This window comes from Amphiprion ocellaris, chromosome 12 (genome assembly GCF_022539595.1).
Source record: "Amphiprion ocellaris isolate individual 3 ecotype Okinawa chromosome 12, ASM2253959v1, whole genome shotgun sequence".
Lineage (NCBI taxonomy): Eukaryota > Metazoa > Chordata > Actinopteri > Pomacentridae > Amphiprion > Amphiprion ocellaris.
Genome location: NC_072777.1, coordinates 30561529 through 30583434, shown reverse-complemented (window position 1 = coordinate 30583434; position 21906 = coordinate 30561529). Strand labels below are relative to the sequence as shown.

The 21906-nt window shown below is 37.4% G+C and overlaps 1 protein-coding gene across 1 annotated transcript; it reads left to right on the top strand.

Annotated features, from left to right (window-relative positions):
- Positions 1 to 329: 329 nt before the first annotated feature.
- Positions 330 to 20619, top strand: LOC111585849 (methylmalonate-semialdehyde dehydrogenase [acylating], mitochondrial-like). Its single transcript, XM_023295469.3, has 12 exons — positions 330 to 486; positions 781 to 825; positions 5360 to 5434; positions 5818 to 5979; positions 6062 to 6140; positions 9168 to 9470; positions 9763 to 9884; positions 12928 to 13117; positions 14402 to 14583; positions 16920 to 17099; positions 18491 to 18589; positions 19645 to 20619. The coding sequence occupies exons 1-12, from the start codon at positions 448 to 450 to the stop codon at positions 19747 to 19749; spliced, it is 1581 nt and encodes a 526-aa protein (XP_023151237.2). The 5' UTR covers positions 330 to 447; the 3' UTR covers positions 19750 to 20619.
- The last annotated feature ends 1287 nt before the right edge of the window (positions 20620 to 21906 follow it).

The window sequence follows — 21906 nt, the reverse complement described above, 5'->3', positions numbered from 1 at the left end:
CTGTGTCTTGAGTAAGTATGTAAGCTCTTAAAGACAGCGTAGTGTCATTTTAAACCCCCAAATTACCTAAAAATGTCTCTTTTAAGGATTAATAAAATAAAAGAGGCGAGTGTTCCTCGCAGCAGCCAATCAGCGTCTAGTAATTTAGGGCGGTTGGAGTATGGCGCGTTGTGATTGGCTTCTAAAAGAGGAACATCCCGCCCACATATTGAGAGAAGGCGGCCAATGGCGCCGCGCTCAGTTTTCACAGATCAACAAATCATCCGCGCCTACGCTGTTCTGTGGTTTTCGCGACAGCGATGTACTATAGATCGGCTAAAAACGCAGCTTACCGCCGCTCTGTCCTCCGATTCACTCCTGATAGCTGAAGTTCTTTCCACTCCTGCGGTCTGTGGGTCGCTTGAAGGGCTTCGGAGCAGGACTAAAACAAACACCAGGCTCTTCACAATGGCAGCAATTCTCCTCCGCTCTCTTTTAAACAAGAAGGTAAAGCTAACTCATGCTAATAACTCACAGAAGTGTCGGTTTTGTGTGACGCTTACGCAACTCAGAGGAGCTAACAACCCGAGCTGTTAGCTAACAAAGTCAATGCCATGGACACACGTTGCACACAGCTCAGTCCTCATGTTTGCAAGGCTTTAATATTCATGTGGCAGGTTAAGTTAGCAAGGTGAAGACGGGTTTTAATTGCACCTTGACGTAGCTGTCAGTGAAGCATTCAGAAGTGCCTCTGGCTCATTGGAATAAGCAGGAATGTAATGAATGTTTTGGTTTTTGCAGGCCCCCTTACAGCTGGGTCGCATGTGCTACTCTTCCTCCTCAGTGGTAAGACATCACTCAGCCTCTCTACACCTGTCAGACTTAGTTGCATTATGAAATGTTGCAAAAAATAGTATTCAAAGCGCCAATACAGTAAAGTAAACATACTCAGCTGCAGGTGAAACTCCTCCACTTAAGAAAAAGTACAAAGCAGCAAAATTTTGTTAAAGTTTGGAGTAAAAGTCCTGGTTTAGTCCCTCGCTGATATATATTATTATATATTTCATCATTAACTTATTAGTAGTGAAGCATCAGTGTGTCAGCAGTATGTTACTGTTAGACTACTGCAGGTTTGAACTACTTTCAACTACTTAATATGATTTTTTTCTTTACAGAGATCAGTGGGTATGGGTTTATTAAAAATCAAAATGATCAAATATACAATATAGTAATCTGATGAGGATTATTAGCAATCAATGAGATCGCTAACTGATAGTCATAGTATCACTGAAAATACTGGCATCAAAATTTAGAAAAACATAAACTCCAACAAAAATGCCTTTTTGAGTATTTTTAACTTTAATATTTGAAGATAGAAAAAGTATGTTTATTTTATTTATATATATATATATATATATATATATATATATATATATATATATATATATATATATTAGGTAGATTATTTGTAATAATGTAATAAATTATTATTTGGTTGGGCTTGCATTTTAGATTTCTTCTAGTTATTTGGAATAAGGAGCAACCAAGAAATATAATTATCGGATAATATATAATATCAATTATTATATTTGTTATATTTTATCATATTTGTATTATATTGTTACTAAGTTTATTTTGTTATTATTATTGTTGTTTTTGTTATTATAATTATTATTGTTACTATTTTTGTTATGATCATTATTATGAACAATACTCTCTTTGTGAAAAAAACACAAAAAAAACAAACGATGTCCAGATATGTGGACACCAGGTCCTAGGAGATTAAAAATACTTTCAAATACTATTTTTCTTTCATTTAAAAATTACTTTTTGACCATTTATTGTTTATTCCTGACAACAGGTCAGATTACTTACCAGTGAAATGGTTTTGTAGGCAGGACATTGTTTACAAAGTTGAAACTATGACTAGATACAGATGTCTGCCTCAGAGCCAACGTAGAGCTTTTTTCAGTGTATTTATTTTATCAAGAATCATTTAAAAACAACAATGCTAATATTCATTAAAATGTTTTGCATATCTATGGATTGCAGATTAATCTGAGGGATTGTTAAGTGATTAATGGAAGAGCAAAGTAGAAAAAACAAAGTTCTGATACACAAAAATGTGTTTAATTTTTAGAAATTTTCATCCTAAATAATAATAAAAACTAAATTTATTGTATTACAGTTGCCATAGTTAGATATATTATCATGGAAATATTATCTTTGGAGTTGAAATAAACTACGGGTGTAAACTTTTTCCCCCAAATACGCCGCTGCACATCTTGTCATGGGCTGTTTTGAATGGTGGTCACCCTAATAACCATTAACGGTACTGACATTAGTCTGTGCACATCAGATAATTAGTAACTCTAGAATCTATTAAGTACATCAGTAGCTCATTTAGTGTCTTAACTCTCATACTGACCTAGTTTTCAACAAGCCTTAATATTACTGGAGCATAATAGGATTCCTAAAATTCATACGTGGCTTTTGGTTTTTGTGTGAACTACTTTATATCCAGTTTTTAAATACAGGGATTATAGATAAATCTGAGGGCTCCAAACATGATTAATGGGAGAGGAAAGAGGAGAAAAAATGAAGTTCTGATGCACAAATGTGTTCAAAGTTTTTCTCTAATCTTTGATTTTTGCTGAGATATTGGAGCACTTATTAAAATGTGAGGAGTTTAAAGGCTGTAGTGGATATAAAATGTGAAACCACTGCTTGAATCTTTAACTGTGGTGTATTTTAAATACTTATGTTGTCCTTGATGTTGGATAAAATTAAAGAGTACAGTTTTTCCCACTGAAATTTAATGGAAGTATACAGTAACATAAAATGGCAAAATTTAAGTAAAGTACATCAAAATGCACTCAAGTTCAGTACTTGAGTAGATGTACTTAATTACTTTCTACCACTGGAAGTTAGCTTGTCACACACTGATATTTTCATTTTTGGTCACACACCGTCCCATAATAACAGATCAATGTTTTTACAAATGTTGGCAAAGTTTGTTTCATTGGAAAAAACATATTTGTGTTCATGTGCCTTGAAACTCTAAGTGGAGCTGAGACACATCTTGATTTCTTGGCTTTGTTTGAAGTCTCTTCAGATTTTGTTGGTGGATTAAGACATCGGCTGCCAAAACCAGAGAATACACACAGAGGAAAACATTTTCTTCTCAGGAATTAATACATATTTGTGGCTTTTTCAGTTCCTTTGTACATGGCAAATGATTAAAACTGCAAGAAATGCTTAAACTTTTTTTGATGATTAAATTAATGAGCAGCTATTTTGATCATTGATTAATCGCTTTGAGTATTGGTTTTTTTTTTTTTTTTTTTTTTAAAAGAAAAAAATATCTAAAATTTTTTGATTCCAGCTTCAAAAATGTGATTTTTTTTTTCTGGTTCCTTTGCTCCTCTGTGACAATAAAATGAGTGTTTTTGATTCGTGGACAAAACAAAACATTTTTTGTCTTGTTTTTTTTAAACACTGATCAACATTTTTCACCATTTTCTGACATTTTATTGAGCAAGCGACTAATCAATTAATGAACAATGTAACTGAGATGTTAATAAACAATGAAAATAATCATTAGTTGAAGGCCTGTTGAGAAATCATTACTAAAGCCACTGAAAAAAAAATTCCAATTAATTAATGCACATAGCTTCTTTAATTGCTCTGTACATTGCAACAGATTGGAGCTGCAGCAATTAATGATTAGTTGTCAGCTACTAAAATAATCAATGAATTTGAGTATTTTGTTTTAATGGAAAAAGTCCAGCTTAATTAATTTCAGCTTCTTAACTGTGAATATTTTCGGGTTTCTTTGCTCATTTATGAGACTAAACTGAGTATCTTTCTCATTAACTTTTGCTTCGTTGGTCTTGATTGACATTTTTCAGCATTTCTTAGAGCAAACAACTAATTAATTCCCAAGAAAATAATCAGCAGTGAATACATTTTTTAAGTTGCAGTGCTATAATGTATATTTTGCATTTATTATTTTTTCTATTATTTATCAGCTGCCATTTTTTGATTAGTAGTTTAGTCAGTCCAAGATATTTGGTTTACAGTTATGTGAAATGCAGCTGTGAATCCCACATTTTCTGAAGTGGTGTAAAAGATATATATACTTTTTTGACTTTTACAATGTGTAAGTATACATATTATACTGAAAATCTGCATACAAGTATACATATTATACTGAAAATCTGCATAGAATTAGCAGGAAGTTTGGGATTGAATTTATTTTTTTAAATCCTCTCATGTATGATGGATGAATCCTGATTATTAGAGTAACTGGGGTACTTTTTTCCCATAAAATTACAGCTGCTACTACAGAGGTGGGGTCAAAATTTAACATTTTCACTTAAATTACACCCTAACTGTAAATTTTACCTCCCATATCTTCTAACCGTACGGTGTCTATACATTTAGAAGGCTATTTTTTGGGGTGAAAGGTGACTATTAGAATCTGTTCCTGTGGAATCTAGCTTTTAATAAGCAGCTTATTTTAGCTACGACGAAAAATTGTAAGGAATTTTATGCATTTATGTCAGGTTTTAAATCTTAAGTGTTTCCATCATTTATAAATCACATTGTGTTCTTTATTGGAATTAATATGACATTTTTGTGCCATGTATCAGACATTTGATTTATTTTATTTATTTAGTGTAAAATTTTCATTCTGCAGCCAGTTTGTGCCTGAATAAACCATCCTAAAACCTTGAGACAGCACACATATTCGGAAAATTTAGTTTTACAGCAGGTGGACAAGTATTACTGGAATATTTTTAAAACTTATTGAGGCGTGGATTTTTTAAAGTCTGCAAATATCGCTTGTTTGTTTTTTTCCCCTGTTTTTGGGTGTCCATATATGGCAAAAATCCATCGTAATTGTGCCAGACTGACCAAAACATTGCAGATTTTTGCCCTTAAAAGCAAAATGATGGGTATACAGCATCTTCAGGTAGCCTTTTTTGAATGCCTAAACTTGCTCTCTATTGGTTTAATTTTAAGAAATATTGAAAATTTGAACACTCACGCTGTAAAACTTGATCAATAATTCACCTATGGCTCGAGTATTTGGGATTGCTCCATCATATATATTCATCTTTCACCAGAAATAATGAATTAGAGATTGGGGAGTCTCAAAAAAATATCTTTGCTGGCATGCCATTTCAGATCAGCCAAACTTAAATATCTTTAAATCAGTCTGCACCACAGCTGAGTGGATGTAAAGTAAAGCAGTCTGAAGAGCTTTAGGAAGTCACTGTACACGCTGTGATGGATAGATGTCCTCAGTGAACTTGGTAATGATGTAACCAGCAGGCCAGAGTTGATTTAATCATATGCTCCTGTGATCTTCTAGCCCACCACCAAGCTGTTCATAGATGGCAAGTTCGTCGAGTCCAACACGTCTGAATGGCTCGACGTTCACAACCCGGTGAGTATTCGTAGATTAACCTGCGCGGTAACGAGATCTGGCTGGTGCAGTTTTGTAGCAGGAACTTGTGAACATCAGAGACGCGGAAATAAGTCTTGATTTGCCAATTTCTAATAGCCTGATTTGTAAAGCGAGGGAAGTCAGAGCGCAGCCTACACAGCCCGTCATGTTTTATATCCTCTGAAAGGCCAGGCGGCTGTGTAGCTTGTCAAGTATAAGCCTCTAGCAGTGCTCTGATGGCTGATTATATCATGCAAAAACATGCATCTGCTTTCATCGCATGAAATTTCAAGCCTGTAAAGAGCTGAAAACAAATATTTGGATTTAATATTAATGAAATACTGTGCGTGGCTTCTTCTCGCTATCCGTCTGCGTCTCCTCAGGCCACTAATGAAGTTGTAGGACGAGTTCCCAAAGCGACCCAGGAGGAGATGCTGGCGGCTGCAGACTCCTGCTCCAGAGCCTTCCACTCCTGGTCCGAAACCTCCATCCTCAGCAGGCAGCAGATCTTCCTGCGCTACCAGCAGCTCATCAAGGACAACATTGTAGGAAGATCTGCAGCTCACGTGCATATCTCTGTCAGATTAATGCTCACTGATGTTTTAAACTGACCCTCTAATATTTCAGAAAGAGCTGGCTAAAATCATCACCTTGGAGCAGGGCAAGACTCTCGCTGATGCAGAGGGGGATGTATTCAGAGGACTGCGTAAGTACTGCTGGATTTTGATACCCTGATCGGATTAGAGTGCTGCTGAATACGTGGCAGAGATCAGATTTCTGTGTTGAAACTGGGGCTCTATAGTATCTTTATATCCTGATGAAAAGTCTGTAACTTTGGCACAGGTTTTTATCGAGACCTGAGTGAAAGTTTGATACTCTGGCTGCAGGGCGTCCAGTATTCATGTGTAACTGGACGCTCCCTGCAAAAATGACTTGAATTAGTAATGGGCAAGTGTACTGTGTGGGGCAGATTGGCATAGAGCTGCATGATTATGGCCAAAATGATGATTGTTTTTTTTAAGTCACAATTTTACAGACTAATGCACTTTGACATTTAACCCTCAAGCAGATGTTTCTTTGCTTGTGTCACATTTTAACGGCAATATGAAGTCCTATTCCACCACTATGGAAACAGCACAACCAATGTCATTTATCTTAAAACAGCAAAATGGATTTGTTTTGATTATTTCTCTCAAACCAGAATCAGTATTACATGATGTTTTTCTTTCAAGTGCACACGGGTGTCACCAATACTGTAAAAAAAAAAAAAAAAAAAAAAAAAGGAGGCCCTAAATAGTGTGGATATTTTACTGATTATTAGGGCTGGGACTTTAATGCGTTAATTACAATTAATTAATTACAGAAAAACTAACACATTAAAAAAATAACGCATTCAATCGCACCTTTCTCAGTTCCCTAATTTTTGGCTAGAGTATTTTAAATGTCAATATCACTGTCGATCATCTTTATTTAATTGTCAGGAGCTCCAATCATAATTAACATTTGATGAATTCTGCAGCAGTGTATTGTATCTAGATGCTTAAACTGTTTTCCATGACATGTTTAAAGTCTTTAACATCAGACTGAATATTGTAGCGCTACGAGTACACTGTAGCCCTCAGTTCATTAAAGTGTGACTTCCTTGTTTGTTTTTCTTGTACAGAACTCTGAAGCCTGTGCTTTTACTTGCATTCTGTATAAAGATAATTATGCAGTCCTGTCACTGAGGTGCACTTGTTCACTTTGGCAGCCTTGCATTTACAAGAGTGATGTTGAGAAATTAAAAGAGCCGTGTGTGTCGCGGCTGTTACAAGAGGGAGCTGCCAAATAATATATTTTTTTGTACTTGGGACCGGGTGCCAGTTTTGGGATGCCCGAATTATTCTAGCATGCCAACTTTTCTATTATCAGCTGAGAGACAGGCTTCATCTGGAGGTGTGCTGCCAACGCTGGAGATTTACTACAATTCTGGAGCTAATGGTGCTTGAAGTTTTCACAAGTTTCATTCCAGTTGACTCACAGGAAAGAGAACTGGTTGCATTTTATTTATTTATTTATTTTAAAGTGACTTTTTTTTTTTTTTTTAACAATCTATTTATTGATTTTTCCCCTTTTTTTTACTGAAATAGTAGAAGATGAATGAATTATGAAATTGTTAGTAGAGAGAAATAAAAGGAAAAAGTAAGCTGGAGTGAACCAAAGACAGTCTTTGTCAACTGGAATGATATTGCTTTGGTCGTAGGAAGTTTTTAGCCTAAATACATTGTAAATAAATACAAAAAGCTAGTATTGGCTCATACTGACAGACTGGGAGCTGACCAGCTGCACATATTCATATGATTTCTGAGTAAAGAATTGCATCAACCGGTGATCCAGCACATGAACTGTTGAAGAATATAACACAGACAAGTTTGCTGCTGTTGTTTTAGATGATCTGCCATGTTGGCTGTTGAGTTTTGAAACACAAACTGCTGTTTGCAAAGTTTCCACTCAACTGTTTGGTAATTAGTTTTTATAAAACGCAGCCACACCATCTTGTTTGACATGTTGGCAGTTAGTTTGGAGCTGAGTAAACATTAAATAAGCTAGACGTAACATTCTTCGTCAGGTTCGGCAAGTTCAAAATTGTGAAAATCAGGTCTTTTTTTTAAAAAATTTTTTTTACAGGTAGTCTGCTTCTCCCGCTGCCAAAAAATTGATTAATCCTGAGAAGCTGTTAACATTTCTCTTATAAAAATAACACTGACAATTGTCTAATCAATGACAATTTGGTCGGATGAGAGCATATCGACAAACCAATCAACTAGTAAACCTGGACGCCACAGACCTAAGAAAATGTACAAAATACTGAACAATAAAAACGAACAAAGCAAAAACATACAGCAGTAACTCAGATTCATACACAAAACACAAGAGGTTACAATGAAGATGTGCAAAAAGAACGTTCAATCTGCATCGTGATGTTAGAAACACCAGCTTTCGCATGGTCTTAAAACAATCTCACCTTATATAGAATTTGTCTGTTTTTGAATGTAGTACACGTGTAAGGTGCTGTACTGGCAGCAAGCTCAACAGCACTGTCTGCCAGCATTTTACAGCTGGTGTTTTTAATTAGTCCGTGGAAATAAAATGCTCTTACTTGCAGTATAACTATTAATACAATAGAGTGTGTCATTTTTTGTGTTGCGTATCCGCTTGGGAGGCCCAGGACTTTTCCTTTTTAGATAAAACATTAGATTCTTAGCAGCTTATAGTGTGACCCTTGACAGTGAGTTAGAGGACCAATTTATGTCTCGCGTTTACCACTAATTGGTGAAAAGGCAGAGTTGAAATGTTGTCTACAGTTGGAGGATTAATGCATGACCCTGTGTATTATCTTGAACTGTCGTTGCAGACTGAAACTGATGCAGTATTTCTTCAGATATCTTCGATTGTGACAGACTTCTCCCATGTGCCTCAAAGCACCTGCAAAGTAACATAGTGCAAAACTTCAAGCTTTATAGAATAAACTGACAGACACCTATCCAGCTGTTTGAAATCATTTCTTCTCGAGATCTTTCAAGGGTGTAAATTTACAAGCTTGTTCTGGAGTATAAGGTGAATTAAATTTAATATAAACACCAAATCATCTCATGTCAGTACAGTTTTTGGAGCTAGAATTATCAGTAAATTGTGTCAGATTTGTTTATCTGTGCACATTTTTTTTGGTTGACTTAATTTCTTCAACCCTCAGAGGTGGTAGAGCACGCCTGCAGCATCACCTCCCTCATGCTGGGTGAAACTTTACCCTCCATCACAAAGGACATGGACACCTACACGTACCGCCTGCCCATCGGAGTGTGCGCCGGCATCGCCCCCTTCAACTTCCCCGCCATGATCCCCCTGTGGATGTTCCCCATCGGGATGGTGTGCGGCAACACCTACCTGATGAAGCCGTCGGAGCGGGTCCCAGGCTGCACCATGCTCCTGGCCAAGCTGCTGCAGGACGCCGGGGCACCAGATGGCACGCTCAACATCATCCACGGGCAGCATGCAGGTAAATGTGTGTGTGTTGTTACCTGTTCATTCAGGAGCTCGCAATCTGTGTGTGCGATAAACAACGGGGGGGGGGGGGGGAGGTTCAAGGATGATTCAAACATTAATCATAAACCCCCCGGCAATATGTAGATAGGAAATTTCCATAATATGTGCAGCCTATATCTGTAAGTAATTCACAGGCATTTGAAGCAGCAGGATTTGAATATCTGCATCGTATATATAAAACCTCGAGGGTGTGGCACCGATGAAAAAGAAAGATTTACATTTTTCTTGTTGGTGTCTTTCTGCAGCTGTGAACTTCATCTGTGACCATCCATCCATTAAAGCCATCAGCTTCGTGGGCTCCAACCAGGCCGGAGAGTACATCTACGAGAGGGGTTCCAAGAACGGCAAGAGAGTCCAGTCCAACATGGTATTTATTTCAACAGAACAGATATACAGCTCTGACATTAGAAAACTCATTATTAGGGTCCGAGCACTGAATGGTTGGGTTTATTATTATTCTGAGATTCTTTTCCTGTTTTTTGAAACTCAAATTTGGCGGTCTGAAAGTACTTTAAAACGTGTGAACCTGCACACACATCAGGACCAGCGGGAAATTTGCTATGTTAGGGGAATTACACAGGTTTGAGCCAAAATGGCTCAATAGTGCTACTTGGAAAATTTCAAACATTTACTACAGCCAGTATGTGTCATCTACAGCTATGAAATTTGGTACACACATGTAACATGTCAAGACGCACAAAAAAGTCTATTACAACCATGCCAAAAACACAACAGGATGTCTGCCATTTTGAATTAGGTGTCATATTTTGGATGATTTTGGATGAATTTTTGCACATTTTCAAAAGCTATCAACTCAAACAAGGTAACCCCGACAGACCTGACATTTGGCCAGGATGTACACCAGGCATGGGTGATCAAAAGTTATCAAAACGCACCGCAAAAGTCTGAGGGCGCGGAAATGGCGGCCCCTGGAATTTTGATGTTCCTCATAAAACAGGAAATGCTGTGTAACTGGTCTGTACATGCTCCAGTCTGTCTCAAACTTTACATGTGTGATCAGAGTCTGGCAATGATGACATACACAGGCCAATATAAAGTCACCATCATAGCGCCACCTGGTGGATGGACAGGAAGTGCTGCCTAAATAGCCTGTACATGTTCCAATCTGCCTCAGACTTTACGTGTGATCAGTCTGGCTTTCACAAGATACATAGGCTGAAATACACGCTGACTTGCAGCGCCACCTGGTAGACATGCTTGGAATCACTGACCTGCAAGGATGCAAGGACCCGTTCAATGTTGCTTGCAGCTTTAATTTCCTACACTATTCAAAATGCATGGTGTTATTGTGGATGAAAATGCATCTAGCAAAATTCCTGCTGTTGCTGTTACCAGGACAGCAGTTTAGTGCTTAGCTTCAAACATACACTGATCTGCCACAATATTAAAACCACCTGACTGATGCTGTGTAGGTCCTCTCTGATTGGTTGAGGTTCCACAGACTTGACGGTGTTCTTTAGTATCAGGTACAAAGACATTAGCAGCTTTTAGGTCCTAGATGCTGCAAGGTGGAACCTCCATGTATCGGATTTGTTGTTTCAGAACAGATGTTCAGCTTGATTGAAATCTGTGGAAATTAGAAGCCAAATCTGCCTTTTAAAAAAAAGAACATTTGATGCTTCCATCTGGTGGAACGTTTTAAGGAAAAGCCACCTTTTCCAGCAGGTTTTGGCACCTGCCCACAGAGCCAAAACTGCTACCAGATGGTTTACTGATGATGGTATTACTGTGCTTAATTGGCCGACCAACTCACTTGACCTGAATCCCATATTACCCTATATGTGGTATTGTCAAGAGCAAGATGAGAAACATTCAAAATACAAACGAGCTCAAGGCTACTATCAACAATACAAAGATAAGGAATAATAATGTGTGGTACAGAAATGTCCACCTTCTATAGTATGTTAATTTATACTTTACTCTGAATTACTGCATATTTCTGTATTGTAAATCTTGACGTTTTGATTGAATTTAGGAAATAATTGAGATACTGCTATAAGCCATAATCAGCGAAATTAAAACAAAAAAGACTTGAAATAGTTCATGTACCTATTGTAAATTACAAATAAATGAACTTTTTTTTTTGTTTGTTTTTTACACAATGTTCTAGAATCTAGAGAGATTAATACCCTTGGGGAAATTAAAGAGATCCATTAGTTCACACATATTATATTTAAGAAAAATAAGTGCAAATCATGCTGGCAGAAGAAAAAGGTTCAAAATTGTCCTGGTATTTACAATTAAAGAGTTTTAAAAAGTCTAAATACAGTATATATAGAAATAATAATAGGATAATAGAAGGAGTGGCTGGGTACTGGTGGACAGCCCTTGACATATCTGCAAGGACACTACTGCCGTAAATTTTATCATGCACTCAAGTCAGCAAGCATCCATGCAAACCTCCATGCAGACATCTAGATACGGCTCAAGATTTATGACCACACCGACTGTCCATGCTACAGGCACATACAGGAAATCAAATGGTGTGCAAAACAAATGCTTGATAAAACGAGACTGTGAGGAGATTCTTCCACATCTTTATAATTCATGATTAAAAGAGTTGAAATTGAAGTAGTCGCTGTCATGCTTTGGAGGTGCTTTGATTTGTTCCTACTTTCCGTCAAAGGTGTCCAAACACAGTGTGAAGTATTAAATTCTCTAGAAATCTTGTGCTGTAGTATATCTGCCCGCTGTGCTTGATACACCTCAGGAATCATCACATTGATATGGTGTTACAGTCAAATCTGCAGTTCGCTGAGATATCTTGTAGAAAATGCAAAGTCACAGCCTTTCAGAGATCCACAGTGTGTTTTTGGGGATTGATGAGGGGCTTTGTCGACCTATTATAGTACGAATAGAGTCATTGGTGCGGCTGCTTTCAAAGTCGGTCATGTGGAAGACTTGCATTAGTCTTAAAAGAAGACTCATCAAACCAGGCCATCTTCTTCCTTTGATCCCTGGTCCAGTTCTGATGCTTGGATGTTCATTGTAGGAGCTTTCAGGACTCCTTTCTATCACAGCAGCTGTTCCGTAGGATGCTTTTTGCCCTGTTGTGCTTCCTTGGTCCACCTCTGGTAACCACTGCATACTGGGAACATCCCCCAACACCTTTGGAGATGCTCTGATCCAGTCGTGTAATCGTCACAGTTTCCTTCAGTCTCTCAGATCCCCACGTTGTCCCTTTTTCCTGCCTTCAACACATCAACTTTAAAAACTGACAGCTAACTTGCAGCCTAATAGATCCCACTCCTGACAGGTACCATTATAATGAAATAATCCACGCTTCACCTGTCAGTGGTTTTAATGTTGTGGCTTATTGCCTCGCTTTGATGTCCTACAGTCTATTCAAGAGAAATCTTACTGAGACGTGTCCTACATTTTGCTTTTAGGGTGCCAAGAACCATGGTGTGGTGATGCCTGATGCCAACAAAGAGAACACCATCAACCAGCTGGTGGGCGCTGCTTTTGGAGCAGCTGGTCAGCGCTGCATGGCTCTGTCCACGGCTATTTTTGTTGGGGAGTCTCGTGAATGGCTGCCAGAGCTGGTGGAGCGCTCCAAATCTCTGCGCGTCAACGCAGGTAACTGCTTATGTAACTGTGTCAACTAGGGATCGACTGTTATTGGTTTTCCAGGGCCGATGCCCATTATTGGTGACCAAGAAAGGCTGATAATCAATATTTGGAACCGATATACATTTAAATGTAATGTTTTAACAGCATGTGATAGCAAGAACCTGTCATAATTAGGCTTTCTCATTAGTAAGGGTGACTATAACTGAATATATAAAATAGAATTAAGAGTAATTGAATTGGAATACTCTCGACTGAGATTGATCAGTTTGTTTCCTGCAGTTATATCTGCTGTTTTTCTCTAGTTTCTTCATCTTTCACTGTTTTATCACTTTTATTTCCCGCTAAGGTCCAGATTTTAAATCATTCTTATTTATTAGGGATGTCCAATATTGGGTTTTTGGCCAATAACCAATATGCTGATATTGTCCAACTCTCAATTTCTGATTCCGATATCAACTGATACCAATATATGTGGAGTATTTAACTAATTTTAGGTAACATCAAATATCTCTTGTCGTAGAATTAACACATCATGCCTAATTTTATTGTGATGCCCCATCGGATGCATTCTCAAATGCAACAAGGATTTCCAAATGTAAACAGTGTCTGTGCAAAATAAGAAAACTACTTCAACTTAAAAAATTTAAAAAATGTCTCTCTTTTTTTTTAATTGTCTCAAACAGCAGTTCACGCTCTCCCTCCCTCTATGAGTAAATGCTGGCGAAATCCAGACATTATTTTATCGGTTTTCATGATAGGCAAAAAAAACCCCGATAATGATATTGACCGATGTTACATTTTTATGCCAATATCTAGCCGCTAATATCAGTGGGTCGATATTATCGGACATCCCTTTTAATTATTGTTTTCTGGACTCTGTTTCAGGTTAATCTGTGGCTGTCTTCTGACTTAGCTCCTAGCCATTAGCACGGCCTTTGCTACTGTGAGAGAAGCTACTTTCCTCGTTTGTGGCAACAGCTTGTGTTTTTTGTTCAGGTTTTGCAATCTCTGCTTTAGAGACATTTATGAGACCAGAGTCCTGAGACCTGAAGTAGCACGTTTAGTTTATCAATAGTTAGTCAATAAAAATACTGATACGGATAATCAGAAAAATGCAGAATATTGACTACAATAACCTGCCAGGCTGATAATGGGTCTGTCCCTAGTGCCAATGCATCATAAAATGTCCTTGTTAATCATCTCGATTATAGTATCCGCTCTTATGCACATTAATGTAAAAGGCCACAGCACAATACTGCATTTTTAAAAATACGAATCTTTGTGCCGAAGGCGATCAGCCCGGGGCAGATGTGGGACCCCTGATCTCTCCTGAAGCAAAGGCCAGAGTGGAGTTTCTGATCCAGAGTGGGGTGGACGAAGGCGCCAAGCTGCTGCTGGATGGAAGGAATGTCAACGTTAAAGGATACGAGAATGGAAACTTTGTGGGACCAACCATCTTGGGTAACGTTAAGGTAAGTTATGTCCTTGTTCTGAATGAAACGAGGACAACCTCTTAATCAGACGTCAGTGAAAAGTCTGTTAATAAGAGCTGCAAGTCCTACATAGAGGCTCAGAATACAACATTTATAAGAGAACTTGTTTTCTGTAGAGCTTTTTTTGTAGGTCACTTAATTGTTGCAGGCAAAATGGATTAAATGACTATTTGTTGAAGCTTGTTGTAATTTAAATCAACTGTTCAGCGGGCTGTACCGCCTCACCTACTTGTAAGTATCCACTCTCTCCACCTGCTGTATCCACTCTCTCCAGCTGCTAAGAACGTTTTAGATCAGCTGTGGAGCTTACAGGAATCCTGGTGAGATGAAAGTAACTTCCCAGATTAGAAAAGTTGATAAAATGCTTTTAGCCCTTAAGGCTAAAAGTCAAACCTTTCAGTGGATTTTCCTGCCCATAACACTTTCCTGCAGACACAGAACTTGTCAACACTCATGTGGATGTTTTTCAAGATGGAGGTACAGATGCAATAACAGCTACAAATGTTCTGTCAAGCCTGTTGGGCCAGTCGACATCAAAAATACATCAAATACCAGAGAAAACTGCTATTTCATTGTTTTTGCGGACTACAGATGCTGTGAACCAGGTAATGTTGGGGCCCAGCAGACATTAGCTTTCTTTCCGTACTGTATTTTATTTGTATTTTCAGGCATACCAACAGGAAAAAGTTACTGGAAACTGCAAATTTTTGAGAAACAAATATTGCACAAATGTTCTTATGCAATGTCACTTTTGGATTTTTCAAGAAAAAGTTATTGAGCTTCATGAGAAATGGAAACACTTTTTAAAAAATTCATTATTAATAATAATAATAATAATAATAATAATAATAATAATAATAATAATAATAATAATAATAATAATAATAATAATAATAAATTTAGTAATAATTAAATAATTAATTTCTAACCCAGTGAACCTGTAACACAAAGCAACGAGGTTGTGCACATTGTGGTGCAACAGAATTTTTAGTGTTCATGTTAAAAGGCATTTGCTTGTAGTTCCAGCATCTCATAGCTGAGTTTAACTATCTAGAAATTAAAATGAGAGATATCAACAACGTCATTTTAACTAGCTACACTGTGAGAAAGTGAGAAATTTTATTCTAGATTTCTGACCAGTCAAAACCAGTTACAGATCTCTGTAATTCAGTTTGAACTAGTTAAAACAGCTGCAGGGATCTGAAATGTCATTATGACTCGTCTGAATTGTTGTGATGATGCTGCTCATGTGAGGCATTCCATTGGATATTGGTCCAAGCAAAGCGTTTGAACGGTGTTACCAGAAGTTGTGGCAGCTGCTGTAGTGAATAAATATTGATAGAATATATAACAATATAAATAAAGGAGTCTGGAGAACGAGAGCTTCATTCATCAGAGAATTCTGGCCAAAATTTGCTAGAACTTTGGCCTGAGGCTGCTCTCACATGGTGGTAAAACAGCTTCTCAAATGCAGGTACAAACGTAGCTACAGATACCTGTGGCATCATTTTGCCCAGTCCAACTCAAGATATCTGCAATTATGTTTTAACTAGTAAGAATTCCAGTAGAAAATGTATTCGTTATTTTAAGGATCTAAAAATAAAATGTAGATACTTTGAAATGAAGGAAATTAAACATATCTTGAACTAGAATTACGACTAGTCAGAATTAAACTGTAGATATCTGAAAATAGAATTACAGATTGTCATAATTGAGCAGCAGATATCTGCATTTTATGTCATGGATAGCTGCAGGTGAATTGCAGGTATCTGTAATGAGAAACACATGAATGCTGTAAGTGTGTTAAATTTGGAATAATGACAATGTTGATATCTGAATTGTTGTTTTGGATTAGTAATAATTGAATTACGGTTATCTGCAATACATATCCAGTCTTGATATTAATACTACAATGTTATGTAATCCTCTGTGTGTAAATAAGAGGCTCAGACATGGAGGAAAATGTTAGTTTTGTAAAATATCCGCATCAGTCGGGACAAAGTCATAGACTACATGACTGCCTCTGTGCACTGCAGACTTATAAAACATCACCTAATAACAGCCGCCTTCTCAGGGTGACATTTCCCACCCGTCAAGGTTTCTGCTTATGAGTGTTGAGTGTCACATCTTAAAATAGAAAGTAGCTGTAAGTGTTACAAAATGCATTTACAGCACTTTTCCCTTGTCTTCCCCAACATGAAGCTAATGGTGCTTTACATCCTGCTAATGATGCCTTGTGGAGTTCTTTTAGTCGTGGATTTTGTTAAGTGCCGGAGGAAACTCTGCTCTCATCACTCTGCTGTTCTTTTTTTCAGCCGGACATGAAATGTTACAGAGAGGAGATCTTTGGACCGGTTCTTGTCGTCCTGGAGGCCGACAGCCTCGACGATGCTATTTCTTTAATCAACAGCAACCCTTACGGCAACGGCACGGCCATCTTTACCACCAACGGCGCTACAGCGCGTAAATACACACATGAAGTGGACGTTGGCCAGGTGAGATATGTGTTTACAAAGGTTCAATATAAAGCTATGAATCTAAATAAAAATCTTTTTGTCTGTGGAAGGTATGACTTTAAAGTCAGGAAGTAAAGCGTTCACCTTTTGGTGTTATTTTGGTCTTCGGGAACTAACCTGTGCGCGACTTTGATGAGTAAATAGTTTAGCGTGGGCGGCGTTGAGTTTCAGAAGGAGTAACAGACAGACGGAGTTCATGTGAAGTGGGACTATTTATTGGAGGGAAGCCGGATGTGTGCTGCCAACCTGAAACTGTGTCAGGTATTACCTGGCAGAACACTGAGAGCAGTGGGACTGTCCCAAAACTTGGGTATTAACTCAACAGGAGCCAGTTTATAGTGGATCTGTGGAGCAGGTTGTGTGTGATGGTTGGATGTTGATGGTGGAAATTGACTGTTTATAAATATATAAAAAACATTAATAACTCAGGAAATCCTTTTTCCATTACCAAAAAGAATTGTGTCCATTTTGTGTATGTCTTTATATTGTTACATATTGTTTACATATCCTCCTGAGAACCGAGGAAAAAAAGCATCTTTCAAAATCTAACCTTTTTTGTTATTTCCTGCCTTTTTGGAGCTAAAACAACTCACAATTTTGAATTTTATTATTGTAGTAGACAATGCAACAATTTTACCGTACAAAAAACAAACAGCGACTCTTTGAAATCAAAATAGCCTGACAAGAAAACATGCCGATCCATTTTCTAATGAAACTTCAAGAAACTAAATTAAATAACAATAGTGTAAAATTTAAGAGTTTGAATGAAACATAATTATAAACAACTATTTATTTATTACATGAATTACTTTACATAGAAAATATATTAAATCGTTCTCATGTCCATAACAGCTGACATTCATAAAGGGCTATTATTTATCCTGACCACAAGTTTAACTGAACTCTGACCACAATTTATAATTCCTGACATGTTCAGAAACAAGAAAATATATGATAACCATAAGTAAGACAACGATATCTTGACAATATTTGACTTAACTTTTCTCTTTTCCTGGCAGGTGAGTTTTGCTGCTGTCTCCATTTTGTCTCAGTATGAAAACAAAGTTCCCATTTTCCCACCCGATCATGAGATGTCATTGGAAAGGCCGGACTTCCTCTATTGAACACATCAGGATTTAGCAGGGTAGCTGAAAAGAGTCAAAAGATATAGAACAAAAACAAATGTTCAGTACAGACATAAATGAATGGGCCGGGTCTCAGGAAGATGTATTTATCCTGACTTTTAAACACCAGCTCTCCCCTCAGTTTATGGACGATACCGTGAACCAAATTATACTTCGACCACTGCTGTGTTTGTAAGCTTGTAGTAATGATTTTTTCATAAATAATGTGTGCTTGTGTTTGTACAGATCGGTGTGAACGTCCCCATCCCCGTCCCCCTCCCCATGTTCTCCTTCACCGGCTCCAGAGGTTCATTCAGAGGAGACACCAACTTCTATGGCAAACAGGTAAACAATGAAAGTGTTACGCCTTAGATTGTCAAATATAAGGATTCTACACAAAAAGAAATAATATAACCGTCTGGAGCTGAGTGACTACTAGCAACTTAACTGCTACCTTATGCACTTTATATTTATTTATAATGCACTAACAGATTATAAATTTTGAATTTAAAGCTATTCTATTCACAGCCTGGAGTAACGTGGGATTTGATTTTTGTAATTTACAGGCATAGATAACTTTGGAAAAAATATAAAAGAGCATAGAAAGTATTGGTTCCGAGATGGCCCCAATTCTGTTCAATTCTTACATATGTAAATTAGAATATCTAAAAGCATACAAGTAAAAAGATTTTCATGTTTTTTTGAGCAGGCAGCCAAATTGTTACCTCTTTGATGTCCTCTAAAACATGAAATATGTCGTGCAACTGAATGCATCCTCCTATATATTTTGCCTTAAGTTTCCTAAACTGCACACAAAACCAAGTTAGTTTGAAAGAAAATACATCATTTACATAAATATAGACCATCACAAATAGCCAAATATGAAGTTTGTGTGAACATTTATGGGTTGTGCGGTTTATTTTTTGTGCAGAAGAAAGCCTTTATGGCTGCATTTATCAGTGTTTCCATGGACACAGTGAATAAACAAGGCTGTAGGGATGCCGCAAAACATTATTTATTTCACTTTTTTCAATTTATTTTTGGTTCTTGATTGTTAGAGGAACTAAAACATAATCAGGCAATGTTTTTCAAAATGTTAAAGGGAAATTAAATGTAGGCAGCAGTGTCTTTAATAAAACACTGTATTTAACTTGTCTGGGTTTGGTGTTAACTGATTTGATTGAGCGCTTTTGGCAATTATTTGACAACATAATAACACGCATACATAGTTGGATCGTAATGTGTGTTTTAAAACCAGTAATTTACATAATAAACATTCAACTGTTTGCACTCGGATGTCAGATGTGATCTGGAAAACGTGCTGGAAATTAGAGCCAGGAATTTTGGAGGAATTTAATAAGCACAATACTGAAAACATCTGTTGTCTGTTCGCCTCCCAGGGCATCCAGTTCTACACTCAGATCAAGACTGTGACTTCACAGTGGAAGGCTGAGGACGCTACTCTGACAAGCCCAGCCGTTACCATGCCAACCATGGGACGCTAAGCTGAACCGACCCGTCATCCGTCATGCAACCTTCAGTGACTTCTTTACATGCCTTACTGAGAAGAAGCCCAAGGAGGGATTGGAACAAAGGTTACTGCTGAGGTATATTCATACTGGGGGATTATTAGCTGAACATCCTGGACTCTGTTGCTGCACAAATCACACTTTACACCTGCTTTAGAGCCAGGGAAGGAGATATAATGTACGGGGCTCATTTCCTGTGCTGACCGGGGGGGATCATGAGTTAATCGTGGTCAAATATTTTTCACAATCCGTTGAGTGCTGTGGCGTCACATTTCTTAAAAACCTTGAGGAGGAAAAAAAAAATCGCAGGGATCAGGGATTCTGCTGCTCAGCAAATGTCTTCCACCAGTGTCCCCTGTGGTTCATTACTCTGCTGTGTGTAAGATAATGGGGCAGATACTTGAATGTTAGATGTGAATGGAAGAAACATCCGAACATGAACACAGCCACTTTATCACTCCATTAAAACTGAAATAATAGTTGCAGCTGTTGTCCTCTAGATGTGTCTCTACCGGTGTTGGGGTTAGTGTGTCTCCTGTGTGTCAGATTAAGGATTTTTTACTGCCCTGTCAAAGTAGCACTTGTGGTCACGAATGGTATAAAGGGTTACATTGGAGTGTTTTACATGTTAGGAACTTGAATTGTATTCTGTATTAACATTATGCTAAAATTTCCGAAGTGAAACTGTTGGTAGTTGTGCTGCAGTAACAGTTTGTACTAGATTTATTTTCATCAAAGCGACTTTAAAGCTCGTCCCCTTCACTTCCCTCTGACCCCTTGGGCCCACAGATGAAGAGAAACAGCGGGGATGTTTGAGACTGTTCAAATAAAGACACTGTAATTTCACTGAGGTGAACTGTAGTTTCTGCTGTGATAGTTTTATTCTATAGTCAAACCCAAAATTATTCATAAACATACCAAATGGTGATTTAGAGTGAATTTCTATTTGCTTAATAGGCTTCTTATGACATCAACAGAAAGATTTTAATGATAGATTTTAACCATTTGTGTGTTATTTTTACAGTTTTACAAACATCCAAAATTATTCCTATCCTACCCGATCCATAGAAAATTGCAGATTCTATCACATTCTAGATCAGGGGTGTCAAACATGCGGCCCGCGGGGCAAAACGACCCGCAGAGGGTCCAATCCGGCCCCCTGGACGACTTTGTACAGCGTAAAAATTACAGAGAAGACATGAACTGCAGATTGTAAATTTGTGAAACTATCAATTTAAAATAATTTCTAGACCATGACAAGTTGTTTGGATCATCAAGTAAAATACTAGATTGTTCATTGTTCTTTTGTCATTTTGTCTCATTTTTGTAATATTGTGTCTTGTTTTTGTTGCTTTTTGTCTGACTTGTCATTTTGGTTTTTTTGTCGCTTGTGTTTGTCTTTTTTGTCGTTTTGTTTCGTTTGTTTTCATTTTTCTTGTTAGTGTCATTTGTGTAATTTTGTAACTTTATCAATTTTTTTGTCTATTTTTTGTTTTGTTTTATGTTATTTGTGTCATTTTGTGTCTCATTTTTGTAATATTTTGTCTTCTTTTTTGTCTGACTTGTCATTTTGATCATAAAGTAAAATACTTATCTTTATCTTTTACTCCAGATACCTGTGAGTAAATGCTTTGTGCCTTTATAGATAAACTGTGATCTGTAAGTTTTAATGTGTAAATGATAAACTGAGGCATAATACTGTTGAAACTGAACTTACTTTTCTTAAGAAATTATTTTTCAGAATGTGCTTTTTGGCACTAAAACAAAAGAGAAATTTGGAGTTGTGGTTATTTATAGGTTATTATGCTCTGATTTTACTGGTCCAGCCCACTTCAAATCAACTTGGGCTGAATGTGGCCCCTGAACTAAAATGAGTTTGACACCCCTGTTCTAGAGCGTCCTAATGCACTATAAACTAAGAACAGCTGATACAGTAGTTTGTAGTCAGTTACTTGTCCATTCTAAGTCTTGGCTTAAACCAAACAGCTTAGTAAGCTGCTACTATGATCGATCACTAAGAGAGAGTTGCTGCTGACAGGATGAAGAAAGGCTATAAAGTCATATCTAAGTGTCTTCAAGGTCTAGTGGCCAAAGTACAAAGAATCATCGAAAGCTACAAGAAGTTCCACACTG